Source organism: Enoplosus armatus, chromosome 13, assembly GCF_043641665.1.
Source record: "Enoplosus armatus isolate fEnoArm2 chromosome 13, fEnoArm2.hap1, whole genome shotgun sequence".
NCBI lineage: Eukaryota > Metazoa > Chordata > Actinopteri > Centrarchiformes > Enoplosidae > Enoplosus > Enoplosus armatus.
In genome coordinates, this window is record NC_092192.1 from 15,886,884 (window position 1) to 15,897,831 (window position 10,948).

The 10,948-nt window shown below is 41.1% G+C and overlaps 1 protein-coding gene across 1 annotated transcript; it reads right to left on the reverse strand.

Moving 5' to 3' along the window:
- Positions 1-1,516: 1,516 nt before the first annotated feature.
- On the reverse strand, positions 1,517-10,694 carry slc6a7 (solute carrier family 6 member 7). The gene is made up of 14 exons (XM_070917165.1): positions 10,501-10,694; positions 8,707-8,944; positions 8,115-8,246; positions 7,249-7,459; positions 5,942-6,080; positions 5,697-5,831; positions 5,482-5,585; positions 5,279-5,403; positions 4,738-4,850; positions 4,506-4,643; positions 4,300-4,399; positions 3,893-4,011; positions 2,559-2,732; positions 1,517-2,420 (listed from the first exon to the last, which is right to left on the reverse strand). The coding sequence occupies exons 1-14, from the start codon at positions 10,555-10,557 to the stop codon at positions 2,250-2,252; spliced, it is 1,956 nt and encodes a 651-aa protein (XP_070773266.1). The 5' UTR covers positions 10,558-10,694; the 3' UTR covers positions 1,517-2,249.
- Between the last annotated feature and the right edge of the window lie 254 nt (positions 10,695-10,948).

A 10,948-nucleotide genomic window follows, 5' to 3' on the forward strand; every position in this document is an offset into this window, starting at 1 on the left:
CAAATGACTGCAAGGTTTGGGAAAACTCAGCCTTTCTTGCTTCCGTTAAACTCCATTTAAAATGTCCCGTTTTTCCTATGTGTATCCTGGATATACACCAGTAGGCCACCACATCACTGACTGTTATGAACATCATACGTTTATTGTTTCAAAACTAATATATCACAGGGAACTAAATCGGATAAATCTCAGTTTTAAATAGTTTTCATCTTTGAAAGGAAAATATCCAATAAGTCACAACAAAAGGCATGAATAGTTCTATACAGATATGAGGACATTATGAATTTTTAATCATTATGCACAGCAAAATACAAGAGAATGGCAACAAGGTGTACAAAGGCAAAACGGTAAGTTAAAATTAGAGGCGTTCCATGACATGACGTACAATCCTAAAAGAAAGGATAATAAAATCTTCTTAATCGAAGGTTTAAAAGTAGTGATCCTGCTTGAAAGATGTTTTGAAAGAGACAACTGACCCTCATTATAAATACACACAAAAATTAAAGGTTTCATGTGACTGAAAGGGTTTAAAAATGCAAACATCGCAGACCTGGCAGGTTTCTTTTATCTGTCACCATCTACTTATTTGCAACAGGACACACCTATGCCCTTGAACAGCTTTTAAGTAAACAGCCTTGAAAACGGAGGGGAATTTTCATCAGTTACCTCATATTAAACCATTTGGCATTTAAGACAATATCCAAACAGTCCTCTGTAAGAGAAGTGCAACTAGTATGGTTAACAAATGTTATTTATCTGGGACAGTCTATTTCAGTCAGCCACTTCAAGAGATAAACTGCACATTCACCCTAACCCTAACCCTAATCCATAAATAACATTTAAACAACCGATTTTGATGTCTTCTCAAAGCAGGCCCTCGAATGAGAGTAACATTTGTGCCCTCAGAAAGTTGTGAGCAATGTTAACATGCTTGATACCACAACAATCATGTCCTGAAGGGTATAATACATTTAACGGATGATATACAATTACTTAATTAATAGCAGAGGGGGAAATCGACAATGAAAGACTGTCAAAGATAATAAAGGATAGTTAAAAACTATTTGAAGTCCCACTCAAATGCCTGTCTACAATACTAACACAGAATATATGATCTGAGCAACAAAGTTTTCACAAGGAGTAAAATGGTTGCTACATTTTCTGCAGGAACTGGCAATTTGAAAAACAGATGGTCAGACAAGACATCTGAGTGTCAACGGTCATATGGACACACAGACAGTACTTAATAGTTAATTTGGCAAGTTACTTAAAAATGTATTGATTGCAATTTAATCTAACTGATAATGTGGAAGTATTTACAGCTGAGGGGCAGTTTACAGAGCGGCTTGAACTCATAACTGCTGCCTTTGAAAATATGATCGCCAGTGTAAATAACATCCTAAGCAAAAATAGCCAAATATGGCAATATTTTCTGGCTTACATTAGAGGAGCAATACGTAGAGTACTAGTGGACAGGATGTGTATATGTTTGTATGTATGCATGTGTATATGTAAGAATTATTGGGGTGGTTCCTTGTGGCTTCCTTTTAAATTTGTTTTTTTTTGTTTGTTTTATTCTAATTGACTATGAATCCTCCTTTAGCACACCTGTATCGTCTGTATTTTGGTATAAAGTTAATATGTTAAAAATGAATAAAACTTAATGACAGAAAAATATTTATATTAATATTTATTTATTCTAGCAATATTCTTTAGCAATCATTTGTTTTAAAAAGTAAAATGGATTAAAAGAATTCCTGACTCTGTGCGGATGAGTCGCCACCACCGTTTAGTCTAGGGGGGCTGAAGATTTGTGGTCACCTTCCCGGGTCCATCAGTGGTTGTTAACAGTAACAGTCAAGAATCATTGCACAGATAAACTCAAATCTGTCCCTCAGCCCAAAATTCATTATACTACACTACTATGATAATAAATAAAATCAGCAGATACACTGCAAAATCATCACCATCCAAATGTCCTGGTAGAGTCCTACTATGCCATCTAAGATGAAGATGATCTAAACTTTACAGCTGTAACCTTATATTCTACACAACATAAAAAAAAAGTTTAAAAAATACAATTCAAACATACATAACAGTATAAATAAACACTGCCCTGCAGGACACACAGTCTGTTCAGACACCGCCACCAGAGCCTTGCTGGGGCGAATAACATAATAATAAATTCCTCTGTCTCTTGACAACGTAGTTTGCTCATCACTCTGCGTTCATCGCTGCTCTGCGTGCCGTCACGCCTGGCTTCCAACCTCCCACCTCATTGCAGTAAAGTCCATGTCTGTGAGCGTGACGGTGAACGGGGCGTCCACTCTCTCGGGCTCCACGTGCTCGTCCACTCTCGTGGCGCTGTTCAAGTTGTTTACCCTCCAGGAATTCAGAGGCCGGATGGATTTCTGGAAACGCTGCAAAAAAAGAAGCAAGAGACAGTCATGAATCCATTTCTTCTACCGGTGTTATGTGTTCAAAACAGGTACAGCAGTGACAATCAGTTTGAGCTGCACTGTAACCGGACCCCTCAGTGACATAGTGGTGATACTGACGTCTTTCAGTGTTCCAGTTTCCTTGCTGATGGCCACAATGGCCCAGATGAGGATCTGTAGACAGCAGGTCGCTCCTATGCACACGCCCAGAGCTTTACCCCACCGTGGGTACACATAGGACCCGTAGTGGAGTGACGTGTTGTACATCTCGATGAAGATGTAGGTCAGGATGAACTACAGCCGCAGGGGGAAAGGCACAGAGTGAGCAGAGGATCGTTTCATCCAAACAAAAAGAGAAGAAGAGCAGAGAAATGCTACAGGGGGAACTCAGATTGAATGTCACTTTCTCCTCTTGAATTATTCACATCCGTGGCTGTGAAGATTTCAGCACAGTTGGCTACATTTCAAGGTAGTGATGTTATTTTAGTTTTGTAACAGTTGGTAATTGAGTTTTCATACTTTGTTCTCCTTCAGTTTACGATAAACTCTTTAGTCATTTAATGGGATATTTTTAACTCACTGGGACACCAAGGTGTCTCATCAAATTACCCTCTGACTGTAAGCGCAATAATACATTACAATGAAAAGGTGGCATCAAATGGCTGTTTCTAAATCAATAAATGGTGAGTCAGCTCCAGGTGACAAGAACAGCAGAAATAATAGAGGGAGTGATGTAACATGGATTGCAACTATGATACAGACAAACAATACTGTATCTCAGCAGTCATTATTATCTTAATTTGGCAAAATAATCTTAATATCTTTTTACTAACCTCACATAATACATTTTGACTGTTCCTTATTCCCTCCAAAACAGCTAGGGATTTTTTTTCAGTTTGAGGAAGTGACTGTAGTGATTTTTAACCAATAATGAAACCAGTGATTTGAAGAGATAAGAAATACAAAAAGAAAATCACAGACAAACATTTGCTACATGAACATGAGTGTGAGAATTGTGACCAAGCAGGTCATTAAACTAGTGACCCCTAAATTAATTTCTGCCACTAAAACAGATTAACCAAACTCTTAGACCATTTAAAAATCAATACACCTGATCAATATGGTGTTCTACACTCTCAATGTACCAAAATAATGAAATTCTGTAAGAGATTTCAAACGTATTTTAATTACTTTAAATGAAAAATCTTTAGTTGGCTCAAATGAACAGTAACAATGTCTGCCTCATGTCACCTCCTGCTGGGTTTGTCAACTGGTTGCAGACGAGGCAGATGTGTTGTTCATGTCATGTTCATGTTTAGTTCCAAAAGCAGCCTCATTGCTAAAGGATGCAGAGTTATTACCTTCTGACAAAACCACCTTGAAAGAAATGACATAAAACCTATCAACTTCTTCTAACAACAAATATCAATATGAATATTGATGTGTTTACTCACCAGCAGAAGAAACGGAGTGACGAAAACCCAGCATGCTTTGAAATAAAGCAGCACTTTGCCGCACCAGGGAGGGCAGTGGCAGATCATATCAAGAATGTCTTGACAAAACTGGTTGACTCCTAATAGAAAAGTTAATTAAGAGATGCATATTAGGACAACCAAGATATCACAGAGCAGAACAGATAATGTGTTCAATATGTATTTAAGAACAACAAAACTGTGAATATGCAGTAGTTAAAAAACTGCTCGATATTCGTGCAGTTTTAAATTAGAAACGATGTAGCCTTCACAACAGAGCAAGTCAAGTTTCAGCTTGCTGAACATCACGTATCCTGGATGGCTGAAACTCATATGCAGGAATGATGTTAGGAGCTTGATGTGTAGGTTAGGGGTGTGAGATGGGCTACCATAGAAGAAGGAGATGCCAATGCACATGAAGAGGGTGATGATGATGAGGCCGAAGCTAGTGCTGAAGGAGTCAATGAGAGTGAACCAGTAAATCCCACCCTATGAGAGACACAGACAGCAATGGGAAGTGTGAGCTTGACCGCAGAGAAGATGCATTTGCAGCCATGTTCCTCACTTACTGCAGTTCGTTAAAAAACACACTCACGTCGGTCACTAACAGGAGACCCATCAGGTAGAAGCAAAAACACAGAGCGCCCAAGAACAACGACTTGTGCATCGCGTTCGCTCGGAGCTGCGGGAACTCATCCAGCACGGCCGTAGTGATGCCCTCCATGTTGCCAAACTGCGAAGCAGCAGAGCAGAAGGTATCAAAACACATGGAGGCGAACTCACACGTCTTTATTTCTGCTTATATCTTTGTGTGACGTGTGGCTTACCAGCGTGTCGATGCCCAGCATAAAGAGCATGAGGAAGAACATAATGGACCAGAACACTGAGCCTGGCAGCAGAGCAAGGGCCTCTGGGTAAGCAACGAAGGCCAGCCCAGGACCTGATGGCCAAAAAGAACACATCAAATTCAAGAAGCAAGTTTAATACAAAATACAGTATTCAAGAAGCTGGTGCTGTTAAAAATGACTACCTAACTGCTCTGTAATAGAAGTCACTTTACACAAAGGAATGGAGCCTAAAGTTACATTCAGAAGTAAATATTAGACTTAGACTTTTATTTAGATATATTATAATAAAATCAATATTATTATAATAAATATTATGCATAAAAGGACACAAAAATACACACATATCCCATTAACTCCATTTTCAGTCTCATTTTCAATGAGCAAATGCCCTAAGGAGAAAATGTATTTTTAAATGCACACTGTTAAGATTGTGATTTTGTTCAAAATGCTTTATTCAGTCAATTCGGATGATTAAAGACGATCCACAGGATTACTGAACCAAATTAGCACAGTAAGGTACCTGTATCTGCCACCTCTGCGACAGGCACTCCCTTCTTCCATGCCATGTGACCCAGGATTGAGAATATGGCAAATCCTGCAAAGAAACTGGTGCAGCAGTTTCCTGTGGTGATAATCAAAGTGTCCCTGAAATCAAAAGAACCCACGATTAAGAGACTGAACCCGTAACAAAAGAGCAAGCGGTGCAGCAGAGCACAAACTCACCTGATGACGTTGTTGTCAAACTTATTGTAAGAGGCCATAGAAAGCAGTCCTCCTACTCCGATACCTAAGGAGTAGAAGATCTGTGAGGCTGCGTCGTTCCACACCTGCAATGTATCAGACAGAAATAACTTTTTAAATATCTAGAGTTATTTTTAAAGCAGCAACAAAGCATTGTGTTCACAGCCTCAGGTGTGCCAGTCTACCATCAGGAGTACCTGTGCATTAGCTAATCGGCCCCAGTCTGGTGTGAGGTAGAAAGCAACGCCCTGAAGAGAGCCCTCCAGTGTAGCACCTCGGATGATCAAAACAATGAGCACAAAGTACGGGAAGGTAGCCGTGACATAAACCACCTGAAAACACAGACAACACATTAGGCCGACAAGATAAGGCAGCAAAGGGCAGGATTGTGTCTGTGTGTGTTTAGTGGGAGCTGACAATAACCAACATTGTGCTGATTCACCTTGCCAGAGCTGCGGATGCCCTTGAGCATACACAGGAAGATGACGATCCAGGCAGCCAGCAGGCACAGGGCCAGGGGCCACCGGACAGGGCCTGGGTCATGAAGGCCCTCACTGTGTACTACGCCCAGCACACGCTCACTACGAGACACACAAGTCAAACACAAACATATAAAACAGCACACCCGCTGCCACACTTACTCAGCATTAACTGACACAATAACCATCAACAGGCACTGTTGTTGGGCTGGATTTATAAGTAACCGTGAAGACATTTGTCTGAAGAAAAAGATGATCATTCATACTCCACGAGTGCTATTAGAGAGTAGCACGAGAGCAAAAGAATAATCACATCAGTCATATTTTATATATCTATAAAGTATTTGCAACAATTGCTATAAGCCTTCATAATGTATAATGTATAATATACAGTATAATGTAATATAAAATGTATTACCATACATAAGGCATAAGGCCTTTAAAGGTAAAGTATTACGTAATCATACTTTACCTACCTGAAGACGAAGTTATAAAACATCAACATTTTGTCATGAATATTGTCATAGAAACTATTACACAGTATGAGGAAGTCTCATCTGTTGGTTCTGTCGTCCTACGATATGTTCTACCAACAAGGCTGTGGTTTCTGTTCTCTTTGTGCTGCTACTCTTCTTCTCAATTCAATTCAATTTAAACCACTTTATTTATCCCCAGCGTGGGGAATTAAAACGTACATGCAGCAGAGCACATGCACAAACGCACACATGTCAATTAAAACACATAGGATAAAATAAATAGTACAAACACAATAAATAGTTAGATCGTGGAGGTCAATAGAGAAAAGGCCTCTCTCCATGCCTCTGAATGCCTGCCATGCTTTTTTGAGAGTAGGCTCTGGCAATGGGGTCAACAAACAGCCTGACCTAGATGTTGTATCTTGCCTCAGTTTGTTTGCTGTATATCAATAAACCTTTACTTTTACATGTAGCAGACAGTACGCTGTCATCAAGGCATTGTGGCTGACCATAACAACTGAGGAGTAACTGAGACACTTGTGTAGTATTATAGTCATAATGCCTCACAACTAAAAACAGCATCATGATTTATATTGGATTGCAAGTCTTATATATTATGTAGGTGCTATACGGTATAATGTATTATATTTCCAGGCATCATATAAAGGTGTTGCAGCACAGTCCTGAGCATGGAGATGTACAGTAGACATTTTACAGTCTAAAGAAGTCTATGGTAATAAAACACTGTGGGTCATTTATTTTAAAACAGCCTGTATACCTGCAAAGACACTTACTTCCAGAAAATCTCGGTGGGGCTGAGGACTTTACCAGCGGAGCTATTGCCAGTGGTGGCGTTATCACAGAGACCTGCATTGGCTACAGCCTCACAGGACCAGGGCAGAGGGCTCTGGAACGAGCTGCCCAGGTAGTAAAACGTCCACGCTATAATGATGTTGTAGTAGAGACACACCAGCGTGGACACACAGAGCATCCCAATGCCAATACCTACGAGAAGAGACACAGCCTTAAGTTTCTCAGAAAAACAGGATATACACTATTGTGCAAGGACACTGTATGAGCCTCAAGAGTGTTTCACCCCTTAAATACAGCCTTCCAAAGACTTAATGCTGTGATTTTAAACCAGAAACTGTTCATTTCCTTTTGCAACACTTGGAGGAACTCCATCTCAACGCTCTCTTAATTCAGCCTGCCAGCCTGCTTCAGTTCAAAATAAAACCTCTCTGGCTCTATTTTTGGTTCAAAGACAGTTCCTGCAAGTGTCTTTATCAGATGTCTATATTTAGCTTGCAGAGCTCTCAGGAATTTGTAGGGTTCGTCACATGACGTATAGTAATGAGGTGGCAACCTGATGTGAGTCAGCCAGTTATTTTCCTGGACTACGATGTTAGTCTGGACTGACTGGTGACACAGGCATTTTGATGTCAACTTGAGATCCTGCTTACTCAAATCATTACATATGGCTAAACTGGATGCTCAACTAATAGAACTAATATAGAGCTGCGATGAGATATTTGTATATTATTTAACACTGTCCAACTAATTAGAATGAAGTATCAGCCCACATTAAGTCACCACGCCGACATAATTACCTCAAAAACTGAATTACAGTGTATGTAAGTGTGTAATTGCTGGGCATTACCTTTGAGCAGAGGGCAGCATTTCCACACAGTGATGGGGCCAGCTGCTCCGTACTGGCCTAAACTCAGCTCCATGAGGAAGAGTGGAACACCCGTAAAAAACAGCATAATGAAGTAGGGGATGAGAAACACACCTGTGAAGATTAGAAACACGCCGGTTGAGGACGGGTGGTGCTGGGGGAGACATCCACTGCAATAATTTGTTTTATGCAGTTGCATGTAGACGGCCTGTAGAGGCAGGTTAATTCATACAGACTCGGCTTTACTGTTAGTCAAGCTCCAACATGTTTGATTTCAGATGAAGATACATAGTACGTAAGGCAGACCTCATGACTGGTGTGCAATCAAGGAAAACGCTGTCTCTACTTATAGGATTAGTAAATGCTTTGTGCAGCTCCCAGCACCAAACGCTGCTGTGGAGAGCTCTGGATGGAGAGTGCAAAGTAAGCCAGCATGATTAGGGAGACAGTGCACACCCAAGGGCAGGGAGAAGAGTGCCTCTTGCCCAAATGGGTGTAACAAATCATTACAGACCCAGGCATTTAAAGCATTTGAGACTTCAGAGGGCAGTGAACACGCTTGCAGACTGCTCACCTCCTCCATTGCGATAACAAAGGTATGGGAACCGCCACACGTTCCCAAGTCCCACGCAGTACCCGATACAGGAGAGCAGGAACTCGTACTTCCCTCCCCACTGCTCCCTCGGGACTATCAGGGTTGGAGTGGGTGCAGGACTCGGGGCTCGCGATTCAAAGTGTGGCTGGGGTGCAGCCGTAGCTGTCGGGTTGAGGCCATTTTGAGTGACAGTGTGCCCGTTTACATGAACTGATTTCTAGAAAAAAATAAAATCACATTTTTAAGAGAGGGAAATAAGAGTTGTAATAAATCTGGAATTGACCAATTCCCTTTGCTCCTTCATGACAATGGAGTCAAGTTGTTTAAATGTGCATTATGTAGAATAGTGCAGAAACAATTAGTCGATTATTCAGTCAGTCAAGCAACAGAAAATGAATCAATAATTCATTATTGTTTAAGTACATTTGCCGGTTACAGCTCAGAGGCACTGTAGGTGATCTTTCATTTCAAAACAAGCTTTGTGTAAGGTTTACCCTGTCGGTCTACGCAACTCATGAGGTCTTAAAACCACCAAGTGGACTTCCTCTTCCTTCCTGCAGGCCATCCATCTCTACACAAGAGAGGAACTATTTTCTCATGCCAGGTCACAAGGAGGAAGTCTGATTACGATAACAGCAGGGCTTCTGCTTTACATGCTGTCATTGTTATGTGTTTAAAGATAAATAAGTCATCACTTAATCCAATGACACAATTTCAATGACACAATGCACTAAGAGTATAAGTGTTCAGATGTAAACATATGGAGGCATAGAGACATCAAAGTAGGATGCAGGAAGTTGAGGTACCGCACAATGTAGTTATGTTGACAAGATACAGACGAATAAGTTAAACCAATTGTAGTGAGTAAACAAAGAGGACTGAATAAGATTCAATGAACAGCTTCAAAGGCTGAAAGGGCACAAAAAACGATAGTTCATTCATCCTCATCTGGTAAAAGATGCTTTGTAAATAAATAATACAAGAAGCATTACATCTCTACTAACACAGGATTATTTTCAATATCGATTAATCTGCCGATTATATTCTCAATTACTTTCTTGATAAATTGTTAAAATATATTTATATTAAACATTTATTGAAAAAAGACAGCAAATCCTCACAATTGAGAAGCTGTGACAAGGTACTGTTTGGTATTTTTGCTTGAAGAACAATTAATCAATCACATAAATTGTTGGCGATTACTTTTCTCTCCATCTACTAATAGACGAATCAACTGATCGTTTCAGCACTAAAAACCTGAACAAATCATTCTGAGGACTTAAAATGCTGAAAATAAGACCACTGTAAACTGTATAAATATGGCTAAGAAAAAAAACCCTGTTTTGTAAGTCTGGTCAGCATTATATGTCTGTAACTGGCACAAAGCTACACCTCTGGGGGAAACGCAAATCATTTTACTGCCTTGATATTGTTGAAGAACTGAATGTAACATAATTAGTCTAGCAGGACCACACTCGTTAATCATCTGTAAAAACTTGAGAAAAGTCTGTTCAGACACATGTGTTGAGTGAGCACACGGGCAGCAGGCTCTGTCTGTCTCCAGTGTAGCTGAGAGCAATGCGGACAGACAGGTTAGACTGCTTCATCTGGAGAAAGTGTATCCTTCCTGCCACGACCGGTACACCTCTCCGGAAGGCGACATGAAATCGCTCGTAAAGGTGTCCCACATTGCTCTCATGGTCTAACGTGTCTCAAACCCACACAGACTGATATGTTTGGCGAAGAGCCTCAATAACAAAGCTCCGCTCCTACCTGCGCTGTGGTTGCACCGGCTACAGCGGGTGCTGCTTTGCCGCTGTCGTCCTGCATTCCCCCCGCCGGCACAGGTGGAGCTTCACTGCTTTAATTGTCGGGCGTCAATCCACATTTTACACAGGAAAGTCCTCTTGGAAGTAGCCTACACCATGTTGCTGGTGCTTTAGTGGCAGCTGAAGAAGTGCGGTCGGCCGGCGTTCACCGAGTGTCGCACAGCAGCGGGGAGACATCAGCGGTGACGACGAGGAAACGGGCCGGTGGGCGGCGAGGTGAAGGACAGGGAGGCAGGGCGCAAGTGCAGCACAGACACGGAGGAGGAGGAGACACCTCCTCCTCACCTGCTCTGTTGTGTGTGAGCTGAGGGCAGGGTAGATTTCAGGATGATTTAGGGGGGGTAGAGTGGGACACTTGACAATTTGTAAACCTAGTCAAACAGCTTTGTTTT

Bases quoted from the DNA above. Each gene is read 5' to 3' on its own strand.
- slc6a7 (XM_070917165.1), bottom strand. From the start codon at position 10,557: ATGCAGGACGACAGCGGCAAAGCAGCACCCGCTGTAGCCGGTGCAACC. The intron at 4,851-5,278 runs GTACCTTACTGT...TTTGGCCATCAG, and splicing joins CGCAGAGGTGGCAGATACAG to GTCCTGGGCTGGCCTTCGTT. The intron at 2,421-2,558 runs GTCAGTATCACC...CTTTTTTTGCAG, and splicing joins AAACTGGAACACTGAAAGAC to CGTTTCCAGAAATCCATCCG.